General features: G+C 40.5%; 1 protein-coding gene across 1 annotated transcript; it reads left to right on the top strand.

The window, feature by feature from the left end:
* Nucleotides 1–5,602: 5,602 nt before the first annotated feature.
* Nucleotides 5,603–16,492, top strand: LOC310929775 (protein Wnt-2b-A-like; the record flags this gene model as incomplete). The annotated part of the gene is made up of 5 exons (XM_083892621.1): nt 5,603–5,724; nt 8,729–8,949; nt 10,242–10,519; nt 11,590–11,854; nt 16,263–16,492. Exons 1-5 carry the CDS (start codon nt 5,609–5,611, stop codon nt 16,490–16,492), a joined length of 1,110 nt encoding a protein of 369 aa, XP_083748747.1. The 5' UTR covers nt 5,603–5,608.
* Nucleotides 16,493–16,872: the final 380 nt, after the last annotated feature.

The following is a 16,872-nucleotide window of genomic DNA, read 5'->3' as shown; positions in this document are numbered from 1 at the left end:
GTTTTTTTTAGGAAGGATTTGTGCAATACATGTATATATAATATAATACTGTTGTGTAATATCGTATCTAGACAACCATTGGTAAATACTGACGCCAACCAATAAAGACGCATTAAATCAACTTTTCCATGAAATAGCATCTTTTTTTTATCACTTTGCAAATGTGAAAGTGTTAGCTGACAAACAAAATATATCCTTTGTAAATATATATATATATATATATATATATATGTGTATGTACACACACACAGGCTATACATTATGTACAGTCTACGTGTACAACATAGTTTTTGATCTGTACAGTCACAGGTTGTCCACTAGAGGTCAGTATCGAATGAGTTACCACACAAAGTACATTCAAGCAGAGGAGAACCAACAGCAAATACACTCCTCAGATATTTAACATCATCTCCTACCATTTCTCTACAGATGTTTATATATGTATATATATACAAATATGTACATCTATATGTATATACTGTGTTTATCTTCATTAGTGTAGACTTGGGGACATAAATATAGCAGGGGAAATTAGCTTCTGCTTCATTTAAAAACATCTTATTTTAATCACGTTAGCCAGAGCTAGCTGTTTCGTTTACAAAAAAAAAATGTTGCATTAAAATAACATAATATAAACTTTGTATTTATGTTATTATTTCTCTATTTTGTGACTGCACAGAGGCGCTGGAAAGGAGAGAGAGAGGGTTTTTTTTAGTTTTTTTTTCAGATATCGTGCTTCGAAGTTGCAAAGAAGTTACGAAACCCTTTAAGTAGACTATTTGTTTTGTTCCCCGCGCAGCTTCAACCATAAACATTGTTTTTGTGGTATTTTTTTTGAGTGGTGCAACTCGGAGGTGCTGCTGAGATTGCAAAAGAAAACACTGGTGATCGCCTGTCAAATGTCTTTTCTGTGTGCATCAAAATGTTTAGTTTAGTTTAGTTTATTTAAACCTAACTTTTGTAGTAGGGACAGTGTACAAAAGTACGTTATTGTCAGTCCCTGGGCAGGTGTACATATTATACATACATTATACAGACTATAATAATGCTGAACAGACTGATTTCTTAATTTTTACTTTCCATTTTTCCACTTCTTGAGATTAAAAACGTGAAAATCTGTGCAGGTTTCCATATAAACTTAATCTTAATCTCTTCTTTCATGGCCTTGAAAGAGTCGGCTGAGTGCAGCCCGTGGCCTGTGTTCCCTCTCTCAGTCAGCAGATACGTGCAGAGCACATACACATAGACTCTCTGGACTTTCCGTCACACTAATCCCACCTGGTTGTTTGGGAAAGGTTGGCAGGGTAACTGGTATGGGTCACCTCTCCTTTGCTCGGCTCACCTAATTAACATTCCAGTGTAGGACAGCAGGGCCGCATCCCAAATCCAGCACAGGCATGTCTGCTCGTCCAGCAAAGCCCCTCGTTTTTTTCTCAGCCCTCCATAAACACAGGCTCAGGTTGATGAGCTGCGGGGGGGGGGGGGGGGGGGGTCGACGTGTCCTCACTGCGGTCACCGTACGCTGTACTCTGCAGTTCTGGGACACAATCGACAGAAAACATTGTTTTAAAACCTTATAATTGCATTTGAGAACCAAAAAAAAAACTTTGTTATTGCACAAAACTTGCATAATATGATGCCTTAAAGGTCCAGTTTGTAATATTTAGGCGATTATTGGCAGAAATTGAATAGATTAACTTACAGAGTAAGTTTGTAATGGCTTTAAAATGAAAATTATTACTTTTAATAAGACTTTCTGTATTCAGTAATGGCTGTTTCCAGCCATTGTTTGTCACCTTCTGCTCCATTTTTTCATCGAATAATTCTATCGTATCTCGAACCTCACGGTGAAAATTAAAGTGTTGTTCTTGCAGTATATTCTTAGACGGGTATAGATATATACAGTACGTCGGGCTCCTGCCTCTCTAAGGTTGTGTGAGGTGGTTGTGATGTGATGAAACACTATAAATAAATGAACTTGAATTGCTGCAGCCATATGTCCCCCCCCCCCCCCCCCCCGCTACCACCACCACCGCCACCACCCTGGATGGACCTGGTATAAGTGCTGACTGCACTGCATGGTGCACAATGTAAGAATTACAATATAGGACACGTGGTGCACGCACGTTGTGAGAAGGAGATGACAAGAGTGAGGTTGAGGAGGGGAGCACATAACCCCGTCACGAGTTAAGCCGCTAATTTACGACCTGCTGCAAGAAAGAAAACACATGTCGAGTCTCCGCGGTGCATTGTCTCGTCTTCATCTGAGCACTCGAGGGTCAGTAGTTGCGGAATCTCTTTTTTTTTTTTGCTCTTTTGCGTTTCTTCTCTCTTGTCCTGTTTTCTCTGTCCAAATTTAGCCCAGGCCATGAGATGGGCCTAGAATAGGAGCCCGGGGGCCCCCCACACACACACACACTGAGCCTCTTAAAAAGCACAGCTGGAGCTGGCTCAGAGCGAGACAGAGGGAGGACCAGATGACAACGAGCGCTATCGCCGCCGTCACCTGCTCTCTGTGCAGCAATTTGTTACGGGGCTTGTCACCGTGAAGTCCATATCTTGTCCTGGGATAAAGAAAGACGGGGTCACGTGTAATGAGGATCCAAGTTTCTGCTCCGTATGTCCAGCGAAGACATCAGTGAAGCTTACAAACAGCTGGCCTGCATGTGTGTGTGTGTGTGTGTGTGTGTGAGAGAGAGGAGATGTGAAGCATGAAGGACACGTTTTTTTTAGCATTAAGTTGGAGTAAAATCTACAAAAAAAATACAATCTAGATATCAAATCACAGAGATAGAAGACTTGTCATGGTGTGTCCACACTGGATTGATAAGACAAACCTGGAATTGGACCAGGACTGTTGATGATCTGGAGCAAAACAAACACCTGAAATTGGACATTTATTCAGTTATCATCATGAGTTCTGCCTTTTGTGTCAATCCTCATATACGTCTACATTAGAAAGCAAATCACAGAATATTGTCATCACATGATACCTTTCATGGTCTGTTGTAGAAGAGGAGATCTCGCCCCTTTGTTGCTCTCCAAGTTTTTTTCTCTGAACTGAGGGCGTTTTCTGCTCCCCACTCTGTAAACATCTTTCTGGCATGCAACATGCAATTTGCAATTTATGGTAATGTTGAACCTGAAGGAGGGAAATATTGTAAGTTAGTTGATAAAGCAGCTTTAGTGTTTTTACACGTGTGAAACCATGGCGTTTTTTCCCATCATCTTCCGTGAGGATGCTTATACAGAGGATGAAGGTGAAGCATGGACATGGAAGTGTGTTTAATCACAGGATTACAATATCACTGTTGAGAATGGAACACTGGTGTTTGCATTTGCATCTTTGTGAAATCAAGAATGAACTGGTTTACTGTAGTTGTATAACACATGGAACTGGGTTTGTAAAGTTTTGTTGTGAAAACATTATATTTTAGATTAGAAACCATCCACACCTAACCAATCCAAACGTGCTTCATATATATGTATACATATACTATCACGTTACATCATACTCTCTCACAAACACTATCATAGTCACATACATTTATTATCATACTCTCTCACAAACACTATCATATTCTCTCACAAACACTATCATACTCTCTCACAACCACTATCATACTCTCTCACAAACACTATCATACTCTCTCAAAAACACTAGTATAGTCGCGCACGTACTATCATACTCTCTCACAAACACTATCATATTCTCTCACAAACACTTTCATACTCTCTCACAAACACTATCATATTCTCTCACAAACACTTGCATTCTCTCTCACAACCACTATCATACTCTCTCACAAACACTATCATATTCTCTCACAAACACTTTCATACTCTCTCACAAACACTATCATACTCTCTCACAAACACTAGTATAGTCGCGCACACATACTAAAATATTCTCTCACAAACACTTTCATATTCTCTCACAACCACTTTCATATTCTCTCACAACCACTTTCATACTCTCTCACAAACACTATCATACTCTCTCACAAACACTAGTATAGTCGCGCACACGTACTAAAATATTCTCTCACAAACACTATCATACTCTCTCACAAACACTATCATATTCTCTCACAAACACTTTCATACTCTCTCACAAACACTATCATATTATCTCACAAACACTTGCATTCTCTCTCACAAACACTATCATACTCTCTCACACACACTAGTATAGTCGCGCACACGTACTAAAATATTCTCTCACAAACACTATCATACTCTCTCACAAACACTATCATATTCTCTCACAAACACTATCATACTCTCTCACAAACACTATCCTACTCTCTCACAAACACTTTCATACTCTCTCACAAACGCTAGTATAGTCGCGCGCACTTACTATCTATTATTGGCTGTGTTGTCCTCACACAGACTAAAGGTGAATGTGTATGAAGATATACACACATACATACACATACATATATACATACTTATGTGTGTTGATATATATATACATACACATACATATATATACATATATGTGTATATATCTCTATATATATAGATATATAAATACACATACATACATATGTGTGTATATATATATACATACACATACATATATATATATACATATATGTGTATATATATATACATACACACATACATACGTATATATATATATATATATACACATATATATGTGTATATATATATACATACACACATACATACGTATATATATATATATATATATATACATACATACATACATATATCTCTAAATACATATATATATGCATACACATATACACATATTTATATATACATAGCTATATTCAATGGTGGTGATGATTTTTGTTATTATTGGCTGTGTTGGGGTGTAATTGTCCTCAAACACAAACGGTGAACGCGTTGATGTGACACTGGCAGACATCACAGACAGGGATTACCTAAATATATACACCTCCTGTGCTGCTGACTGTCTGTAGCTCCACATACCGCTGTTAGTAATGTTCTCACACAAAGGGGGGGAGGAGGAGGAGGTGGTGGTGGTGGTGGGGGGGAGTAATACGAGGGTCGTGGGGGACAGCTGACGCACCAGAGCGCAGCGCAGATCTGACTGAGCGCATCTTTGCTGCGGCTTCAGGAGAAACAAGGTGCGCGCAACAGAACAGTGAGCGCCCATGTTCCATCCTCGGGGAAATACTTCTTCCACTAATTGACTTGACAAGTGACGTTCGCCAGGTTAACGTCTCTCTTGTGTTGTGCAGGACAATTTTCCTGCAGAACTTCCAAAGTCGCTGTGCGTAAAAAAACAAAAAAACATCTGAGGTGATTCCAAAGCTCATATCTGGAGGTTATGGATGCGCAGGCACAAGCGCAAACTGTGCGCGCCGTCATCAAACCAACAGCTTCCAACTGATGGAGTTTAACATCACTTTTTCCTCCTCGGGAAGTTTGTTTGGTTAACTTCTCCCGACGACGACGACGATGATGATGATGATGATGGACGGGACAACAGTCACCGAGGATCCCCGCCGCACCTGAGAGTTCAGCCTGTGCCAATGCGTAAGAGGAGAGGAGACGCCAGTCTTTTGGTCTGATGAAATCTCGAGGCGGATCAGACAGCAGCGGCAGGACTATGGGGATCAGAGCCGGGACTAAAGCACAACACCACTCCAAACCCATGCCCAGATTACACTTCACTTTTGTTCTGCTTCTGCTAATTTTCACACCGAGAGTGGATTCTTCGTGGTGGTGAGTGGCATCCTGCAAACTCACACACACACACACACACACACATACACACACACATACACACAGATTATATTTGCTCATAAAACATGTATTTGAATACACACCTGCACATGTTATCTGCTGTCATACATGTTTGTGCTACACATTCACACCATAAATATATTTTATTATAGTTATATTAAAAAAATAATAATAATAACATCTACAATAACTTTATACTTCATGGACAAAAAACATGTCTTTTCATGTTTCATTTTTATCATCCTGTGAGATGGAATTCATTTTTGTATAAACATCAATGCAAAGTGAGATGTTGACCTTTATGAAGATTAATGATGTTAGGGTGTGTGTGTGTGTGTGTGTGTGTGTGTGTGTGTTTGTGTGTGTGTGTGGACTGTGGAGGTGGTCTCCCCCTATCCATCTATCTTTTCCCAGAGTTAAGTGGCAGGTGCAGGCGCTGGTGCATGAATAAATGCCCCTTGATGATTTCTCTTGAGGCTTTAAAACGCCCCGAGGGTGAAACCCCCCCCCCCCCCCCCCCCAAAAAAAAAACATTCAGTTATAGGACGAAATTATATTTAAATAAAAACAACCATAAAATTCTTAAATGTGTTTTGTCTTTCGCCGTATGAGTTACAGTTTCTGGGGGGAGATTTTCATCAGTATGAGGTTGCAAATTCTCCAAACTCCAGCTCCTGTGGTTTGTACACTGCACCAGGGGTGTGTCTGCAGCAGTTTCTGCATGAAAAATAATCACCGTCACGTATCGGGTTGCAACTGTTGCAGGCTACACTGTGTTTGTGATGACAAGGTTGTGATTTAAAAGCATCTGTTTTGCAGATGGATTGGGATTGAAAAAAAAGAAAAAGAAAAGCAGCCTCTTTTGTAAATATTATGTACCGTCTTATGCAAATGTGTTGCGACAAAACTGATTTAAAAAAAAAAAAACCACTGAGAAATTCCAGACAGAAAGTGAGATTTTGGCTTGATTCATACTTATTTTACCCCCGGTTTGTCCCTATTTTCAACCATTGTGAGAATTTAGATTAGCGCCATATGTCTTGCTTCAACTGGACCTCTCCCACTCCCCTCCCTCTCTCTCTCTCTCTCTCTCTCTCTCTCTCTCTTAGAGACAGTGAGTGGTTCTTTGCCACAACACACAATAAACACAACTAGTGCTCCTGCTCTGCTTTACCGCTCAGGCAGATAGTTACAATTAGACGGAGGACTGGGGAACTGAGAAACAGCCATAACAGGAGTGGAAACTGCCTGCCATGTCTGTTTCTGTCTCGATGGCCAGGCGACACAAATGTGGTTGTGATTAGGGGACTATAAAGACATCCGGATGGAGAGTGGAGCGTGCAGGCCCGGGAGAGGGGGATCTGTAAGGCAGGGAGGGGAAAGGCCCGGACATTACTTGTACTGTAGATGGCTGTCATCATGTCCTGTTGATAAGAGCAACCCATCCCCAGTGTCACAATACCACCAGCATGTGATCCGCCCTTTTAAGGGTTGCAACAAAGTTGGGGGATTATGTGTGAATGGAGCAGGAAGCAATGGGCCTGTCACAGGGAGCGAGAGAGAGAGAGAGAGGTGCTTTTCACTGACTGTGAGGAATTTAATAATCTCTTCTAACATCCCCAAATGACCAAGTCTCAAGTGGAAGAAGTGGCTCAGATGAGAAGAAAAAAAATGTGCATCGTCCTGTAAATCAGCGGTTGGGGACACCACGGAATATGTTATACATTGACTTTTTAAGTGTACACATATGAATATTGTGAGCGTTGCATGGAAAGAGTGATCTTGGGTCTGCACACCTGCACACAGCCCAGGGGTATCAGACTGATATTAGTTCAGGTGCCACGTACAGCGCGATTTGACCTCAACTGGGCCATGACCACTAAAACAATAGCGTAATAACATAAACAATAAGGGCTCCCTTTGTTTCATATTCAAAAGTATTATTTTTATAAAACAAGGGATGGTGGATATTTGTATGGGAAAAGGGTCTAAAGTTAGCAGAGGTGGAACGATAACTGTATGATTTTGGATTTCCGGCATGATTATGGATTATATTTAACTTAATTTTGGTGGGTCTGCCTTTTATTTTGAAGGGACTTCCTGATTAAAGGCCCAGTGTGTAAACATTTAGCAGCGTTAAACTGGCAGAAAAGTCAGAATAAGACCGAACATGTACGTTAGGCAAGTGTGAGCCTATCTATCTATCTATCTATCTATCTATCTATCTATCTATCTATCTATCTATCTATCTATCTATCTATCTATCTATCTATCTATCTATCTATCTATCTATCTATCTATCTATCTATCTATCTATCTATCTATCTATCTATCTATCTATCTATCTAGTTAGCGTGCTAGTTAGCTTGTGATCTATCTATCTATCTAGTTAGCTTGCGATCTATCTATCAATCTATTTATCTATCTAGTTAGCATGCTATCTATCTATCTATCTAGTTAGCATGCTATCTATCTATCTATCTATCTATCTATCTATCTATCTATCTATCTATCTATCTATCTATCTATCTAGTTAGCATGCTATCTATCTATCTATCTATCTATCTATCTATCTATCTATCTATCTATCTATCTATCTATCTATCTATCTATCTATCTATCTATCTATCTATCTATCTATCTATCTATCTATCTAGTTAGCTTGCGATCTATCTATCTATCTATCTATCTATCTATCTATCTATCTATCTATCTATCTATCTATCTATCTATCTATCTATCTATCTATCTATCTATCTATCTATCTATCTATCTATCTATCTATAGCAGCCCAACAGACAAATTAGTGTGTCTCATCACTTATTCTTACACAGTGGACCTTTAAATAAAAGTAAAACACAAATATTCAGTCCTGTGTTGAATTACAATCACAGGACAGAGAGATTACCCCTAACGACGACACTATAACATCACCAAGAGCGAAAAACAAACTTCACATACTGCGTTCGTTTCACGTCTGCAGGTACATCGGCGCGCTGGGCGCTCGGGTGATCTGCGACAACATTCCCGGCCTGGTGAACAAGCAGCGGCAGCTCTGCCAGCGGCACCCAGACCTGATGCAGGTCATCGGCGAGGGAGCGAAAGAGTGGATCAGAGAGTGCCAACACCAGTTCAGACACCACCGCTGGAACTGCAGCACGCTGGAGCGAGACCACACAGTGTTTGGCAGAGTGATGCTGCGAAGTGAGTGTGCACAACAACAGCACTGTGCAAAATGGGATTGTCTATCTATGTGTGTGTGTGTGTGGTTCTTGTGCTTGTGCGTGACAGCGGTTGTTTATGTCGGTGACACTCGAGTTAATCATCCTCGTAAAATGTCTCCGCTCTCTTACCAGATAAGCACAGAATTAATAGGTGTCCACTTTAAATTACCTCTGGCCCAGAATCCAAACAGAAAGAGAAAGTGCACCGTGGCTTTTGTTTCTCCGTAAGAGGGGGACGATTGGGAAAGTGGAACGTTCTCTAGAAAACAAGTAGCAGATCGAGAGATCCGCAGTGGTGATGTATAAACAGTAATAGGAGATGTAAATATTTGGGTAGATGTTTCTGGCTGCCAGACAAAGTTTTACTCCCTGACATATCGCCCTGTGTTCTGCCTCGTTGCGTGAGCAGGAATGAGGACAGGAGGCGGGTGGGAATGCCAGACCAAATAACCTCCGAAAATCTCCTCTTGTCTGAAATGAAAACACTGGCCTGAGTGACTGAGAAAGCTGCCATCTGTGCAAATTAAAAAAGGTGAAAGTGAAGTTAGCTGGACTGCGATGTTAAGAGCCGATACGCTATTGTACCCTCCGTTTGGACCGTCCACCATAAATGGACTGATTTCTGTGCTTTTCCGACTCTCTGGAACGTACTTGAGAACGGCTGCTTTGCACCAAAAAACGGCAGCTCGAAACCCGCCCGAGAAATAGCAACAAGAGTTTTTGTCTGTGTGGATTTCAGTTGGACAAATAACAACTTTTAGACTTTTAGTTTTCTTGAGGGAGAAAGAGTGAAGTAACAACAGTTACTGAAGGTGCGACAGAGTTACAAAACCTTTTGTGTTTGACAGCATGTGCAATATAGTAACATACCCTACCGTTCAAAAGTTTGAGGTCACTTAGAAATGTCCTTATTTTTGAAGGAAAATCACTTTTTTTTCAATGAATATAACATTAAATGAATCATAAATACACTCTATACATTGTTAATGTGGTAAAGGGCATATGCACACAGGTGTATAGAGGCCTAATTCCAGTGTTCTAATGGTACATTGTGTTTGCTAATCGCGTTAGAAGGCTATTGGATGGTTAGAAAACCCTTATGCAATGATGTGAGCACAGCTGAAAATGGTTTTGCTGGTTCTTTGACGAAAGCAAAGTTGAATAAAAGTACTGAATAAAAGTACTAAAGAACGGTAGCATACGTATAAAATGAAAAGTAGTAGGAAATATGTCTTCTTTTTTAATCTAAAACTTGCTCAACTGCTCTACTAGGCAGTCGGGAGGCGGCGTTCGTGTACGCCATGTCCTCGGCAGGAGTGGTTTACGCCATCACCACGGCCTGCAGCCTCGGGGAGCTGAAGATCTGCAACTGCGACGTCCACAAGCGCGGGCAGGCGAGCGACGACAGGGGCAGCTTCGACTGGGGCAGGTGCAGCGACAACGTCAACTACGGCATCAAGTTCGCCAAGGCCTTCGTGGACGCTCGGGAGCGGATGGTGAAAGACGCTCGCGCTCTCATGAACCTCCACAACAACCGGTGCGGTCGAATGGTGAGCGTGACGTTTGATTCCGGCACCTGAGCCTTGAAGCTCTGAAGTTTTTAGGAATCCATCAATCGGCAAATCAGACAATTACTTTTTAAATATGTTGTATGTAGCAGGGAACAATGAAAGAACTAAGACGTTCTTAGTCTAGTAACTAGCACGCCAACTAGATAGATAGATAGATAGATAGATAGATAGATAGATAGATAGATAGATAGATAGATAGATAGATAGATAGATAGATAGATAGATAGATAGATAGATAGATAGATAGATAGATAGATAGATAGATAGATAGATAGATAGATAGATAGATAGATAGATAGATAAATAGATAGATAGATAGATAGATAGATAGATCACAAGCTAACTAGCACGCTAACTGGATAGATAGATAGATAGATAGATAGATAGATAGATAGATAGATAGATAGATAGATAGATAGATAGATAGATAGATAGATAGATAGATAGATAGATAGATAGATAGATAGATAGATAGATCACAAGCTAACTAGCACGCTAACTAGATAGATAGATAGATAGATAGATAGATAGATAGATAGATAGATAGATAGATAGATAGATAGATAGATAGATAGATAGATAGATAGATAGATAGATAGATAGATAGATAGATAGATAGATAGATAGATAGATAGATAGATAGATAGATAGATAGGCTCACACTTGCCTAACGTACATGTTCGGTCTTATTCTGTGGCTATGAAAAATGTGGATTTATATGACTTTTCTGCCAGTTTAACGCTGCTAAATGTTTACACACTGGGCCTTTAATCAGGACTAATATTTTCAGAAATCTAACTAGAAAACAAGCAAATCAATATGTAGTTGCTGGTTTCTGCAGCTTGTGATCACCAAATAATTGTAAATGTCACAACTGTGACTCCAATCTCATTTGGACATCTAAACAGTCTAGAAGAACACAGTACAGTCTAGGAAGAGTGAAAAGTCTTTAGCTAACAGCTTTACTAGCAAGGGCTGATTACACCTATAATGATGCTCCAGGCCTCATCACGGGCTTAACACCCTGTCAACTCTGACTCCTGCTGCAGGCAGTCAAGCGGTTTATGAAGCTGGAGTGCAAGTGTCACGGGGTCAGCGGTTCCTGTTCCATGAGAACCTGTTGGCTGGCCATGTCTGACTTCAGGCGAACCGGAGACTACCTACGGAAGAAGTACAACACCGCCACCGAGGTGACCCTGAACCAGGACGGCACGGGTTTCATGGTCGCCGACAGGGACTTCAAGGGAAGCGCCAAGAACGAGTTGGTGTACATCGAGAACTCGCCCGACTACTGCCTCACGGACCGCACGGCAGGTGAGTGAAGGAATCAAGAAGTAGGTTTTTGCATAGAATACGAGTATTACCCGACACGCTAATCCTTCAAATACCAGATATTCCACCCTGCGCACACACATAAACGTGACATTATGTATTATTACTCCTACTTTAAAGGTGCATTATGTAATAAATCTAAAGCAACTGGCCATAAAATCCAAAACTGAACTCACCTACAACAACAGTACAGACAAAATATTCGCATTATACAAAATATTTTGCAGACTGCAAATCATGTTTATGTTTTGAAATCATGTTTCGGCATGTGGCGCCACCTACCGCCGTCTACCTATCATTGCAGTCAGTAGAGTCACAGCTGCCGCGCAACCACGGGTTGCCAGTTACGTCTGCGCTACAATGGCGGAGTAAACGAAACCTAAAAGACCTCGATATTTTGAATTTGAGTGAAGTAACCATTTTTGGCCACATTCTTACATATGGCGCCTTTAAGACAAAAAAGTGGATCCAACGCTAAGTTGCAGTGACAGCACCTCCTGCTGGACCACACAGTAATTACTTCAGACTGTCTGTTGCACATCTAGGCTGTGTATTTTAAACTCGAGCGGGTATTCCATACAAGTTTGAACACTCATTCCTCAACGGTGACAAACAGAGGCATTGGGGAAATAAAAAATAAAAGATCGGACGAGTTAAGATGGATAATGACATGCGCTCATCCATACTAAATTTGATATAGTTCATGTTTTTACGAACTTAAAAGCGAACACATTCTGCAACGTATTATTTCTTATTGCCAAGAATGTATTGATTGTGGAATAGATAAGCAATATTTGGCTCGTGACCCTTGTAGCAGTAAATATTTAAACTATTACCCAACATAACATCTGACACATATCGGTTCTCGTTAAATCTTTCGATGATTTTTCTGCCACAGTACATTCCCATTTGGTTTTTTTTGTATTTACAAACAGATGACTGGAGGTTTGCATTCCTTTCGCTGCTTCATAATTTGACCTTAAAACATCTCCTTTGGTTCCCACTGTTTGCTTTTTTTTGCCTTGTTAAGCTCTGTCCCTCTCCTCCGATCGAGCGTTCGGCAACGGAGCGCGAAGGAGTTCCTCTATCTCACCGTCAGTGGTTTAGCGAAGATATATCGCGACTCTCCCATAGTTCCCTGCTGTAGGGCTTAGTTACAGCGTTTGGCAAATTGTGGAGGTAATGAAGGTGAATTAAAGACTAAAAAGTGATCTTAAAAAAAGCAGCTATTGACCCTCCTCACCACTAATCTCCATTGTATAGGAATTCACAGCCTAAGGATACATGCAGGCTTATTTTTCAAATCCTTCCTTTGGTCACTCGTAAAGCTCCACTCCCTTGTGCCCGAGGGGAATATCTCCTCTTCTTATCCCTGTCTTTTCACTTCACAAGGATGCGCTGTTATTAGAGGCGGCATCTGATCTTCAGGCTTAGGTTTTACACCTGAGCACATGGACAACCTTTGTTGTTTGTGCTCTGAAACTATTCCGTCAGCGTGTCTGGAAGCCCTGAAACCCCTCGTGAAGAGCGTGGGAAAAAACGACGCTTTGGGTTTCGGTTTTCAGCGATGAAATCCCGCGGTCGGTGTTCAGCGGCGGTCGTCTGCCAACGCTGTGGAAGACTTTGTCAACGCTGACTGGAGATTTTCCAGAATGTTATTAAGTTAGCGTTCGTGCCTCAAAGCGAGAAGTTTGGTTTGATCCTGATTCAATCTTTTTTTTTTGTGTGTTTTTGTTTAGTGTGTCAGTATCTTAGATTTTGGTTTTTCTTCTTCACCATAAAATGGCATCAGTCTTTTTCTTGTTTTAAAGGTTGTTTCAGTATTGAGGCATCTAGGCATTTAGTCAAATACTATGATATTTATCTAAAATTAATTAATGATTAAACATCCATCCATCCATTATCTACCGCTTTATCCTCCACCAGAGGGTCACTGGGGGTGCTGTGCCGATTGAATCGTAAAATAATTGAATTTAGTTACAGCAGAGAAGTTTTAATTTTACCATACTAAACTTCAGTGTTTTGCACACATGTAAATATAATTTAGTACACATCAAAAAGTCAACAACATCATAAACAGCAAAGAACAAACAAACAAACAAACATTGCTGTTCTTTAGGGTACATACATATTGGCACTGTCCTTTGAAAGGCACAAACCTCTAAAAAGAAAACTAATCATGATCAAGGTAAATAATAACTAGGGCTGTTAAAAGATTAACATTTGTAATCAGATTAATCACAGGGTAGCTGTGGATTAATCACGATTAATTACCATTCGTAAATATGCCAGAAAATTTCAAATGTTCTCTTTATATTGTTGTAGGAACGGAGAGATAAATAAAGTATGTGAAAATATAAATGTAAAGAACAATAAAATACTGTTAATAACTTTAAAAAAAAAAAAACCTATACAAACTTAGTAAAAAATAAACATTACATTGTAAAGAACTCACATTATAAGACAATATAAATATATAGAAAAAATAAAATACTGTAAATAACTTCTACTAGTTAGCGTTAGCATCAGCTAGCATTCTGACGCTCATGTTAGCTACTGTTCAAGTCTGTGTCCCCGTTAGTTATAGACAAAGTAACTGTTCAGTAACAGCAGTAACAGCGGTCATTTACATTTACTAATTATATCATTATCTGCGCCAGTAGCGCCACTTACAACTGCCTGCCTGAACAGAAAGTGTGTTAATACGTTAAAAAAAATTTGTTAATTTTGACCGCCCTAATAATAACCATAATCAAAAAATGAACTGGCATAATTAAACAAGGGACATGACCTGAAACATGGGAACTTGATGGGACAGACCTGACAATTTCACACCTGGAGTAATTCCAACTTTATGGCACACATTGAAAAAAAAAAAGCATCTAAAATAAAGAAGCTAGTAAGTGTTGAATTCTGTACCTGATAAGAAGCGATAGGAGCTAAATCCGTTGCCTGTGGGTTCACCATCTCGCCGCCTTCTGTCCTCACTTTGAACTCTGCCGTCTCTCTGGATCTTTAGGAAATCTGTTTAAAAAAAAAAAAAGCTCTCCCCTTTGCTTGTCACCAACTGTTTTGAGCTATTCCACCATCTTCACTTTTTATGAATACAACCAGTAAAGTGAGTATTGCCTGGTATATATACTGGATAGTGGTATACGAACCCTATGTTGCTTGCAGTGGTGGTTGCTGGTCTTTGAAACAGGGGAAGCTCATTTCAGGCCCAGTTATTTATACCCAAATGCTATAATAGTGTATTTACAGCTATATCGCTGCGCAAATAACACACAACAACCAGCTATTTGTCTACAGACTTCCCATCGCAAAATCCACACAGGACGGAGGCAGATAAATGCTCCGTTTTTGTGTATGTTTCTGCAACGCTGTCAATCAAAAAGTGGCTCTGCCTTTCAGACAGTTCCTCATGGAAGCCCAGCTTCCCTGGAAGTGACGATTTGCCCAATCAAGTTCATCTCGGTGAAAAAATCCTACTGTGTGCTGTTCCATAGAGGACAGTTGAAACTGAGCTTCAAGTGGTTTTAAAGCGGAGGCTGCTACGGGAATACGAAAATCACGCAAGGTGAAGCGTCATCCGTGATAAACTGACGATTCTGAACGCACTAGTGACACATTCTGATTGTGTTCTAATAGCACACATTTAGTACTGAAATGTTAATACAACGCAGTACATGCGAGAGAAAAAACGTGTAAGTCAGCCTTCTTTAAAGGTGCCTTATGTAAGAATGTGGCCAAAAACGGTACTACATTCAAATTCAAAATACCGAGGTCTTCGTTTTCTGACGTAACTGGCAACCCGTGGTTGCTCGGCAGCTGAGACTCTGCTGACTGCAATGATTGGTAGACACATGCGCCACATGCCAAGACATGATTTCAAAACATAAACATAATTTGCAGTCTGCAAAATATTTGTTGTAATGCAAATATTTTGTCTGTACTGTTGTTGTTGGTGAGTTCAGTCTGTTATATGAACATTATTCCTGAGTCTCTGTCACATATTTGGGGGAGGATTTTATGGCCAGTTGCTTTAGATTTTATTACATAATGCACCTTTAAGTTACCAACTTACACCCCTAAGCGCAAAAACCTAACAACTCAGTATAGACCAGCTGAAACTGGGACCTAACTGGGGCAAAGGACATATAACTCACCTTAACTCACCACTGGTTGCCTGGTTAATGTGTCAATACATTTAAATGGCGCAGCTTCCTGCCAAGATGGCATCGTTTTGATCCCGACTGTCTGAATCTTTAGATACTTGAGACACCAGAGCTCTACAGGTGTGAATGCGAGTGTGAATACATCAACTGCTGCAGACAAATTATTTTTTTTTTTTTTACGACAATCAAATTGGCGTTTTTCCTTCCTTCCACAGGCTCGTTGGGCACGGCGGGCCGAGTGTGCAACAAGTCTTCGAGAGGCACGAACAGCTGCGAGGTCATGTGCTGCGGGCGCGGCTACGACACCACGCGGGTCAAGCGCGTCACCAAGTGCGAGTGCGAGTTCAAGTGGTGCTGCGCCGTGGAGTGCAAGGACTGCGAGGAAATGGTGGACGTTCACACCTGCAAGCCCCACAAGAGACAGGACTGGCTGGACATAAGTTAACACGGAGAGACGGAAACTGACCAATCGCCAATTTCGCCACTGACCCCATTAACCTCTGCGCTAATGACTGCAATTTATTGTGAGATATATAAGTGTAATTATACCTCCTGGCTTTTTCATCTTTTGACTCTTTCTGAAGCAGATATTTTAGACTTTTTCTGGATGATGCTAAACTGGAAATTAGATCCAGCTTTATCCGCGTGTTTGCTTGGATAGATATTTCTAAGAACAATTTGCTGAGCTTGTTTTTTTTTTTTTTTCGTTTCTTAATCAAACTTTCATACACAACATCCGAACGTGATATTATTCTGTTGCAAATGCACCATTCGACGAGGAAGAGACATTGCTGCTTGTTCATGTAAAGACCCTGTAAAAGCACG

Source organism: Microchirus variegatus, assembly GCF_963457635.1.
Source record: "Microchirus variegatus genome assembly, chromosome: 7".
Taxonomy (NCBI): Eukaryota; Metazoa; Chordata; class Actinopteri; order Pleuronectiformes; family Soleidae; genus Microchirus; species Microchirus variegatus.
The sequence above is the reverse complement of the archived record's forward strand: the minus strand, read 5'-3'. Positions and strand labels throughout refer to the sequence as shown.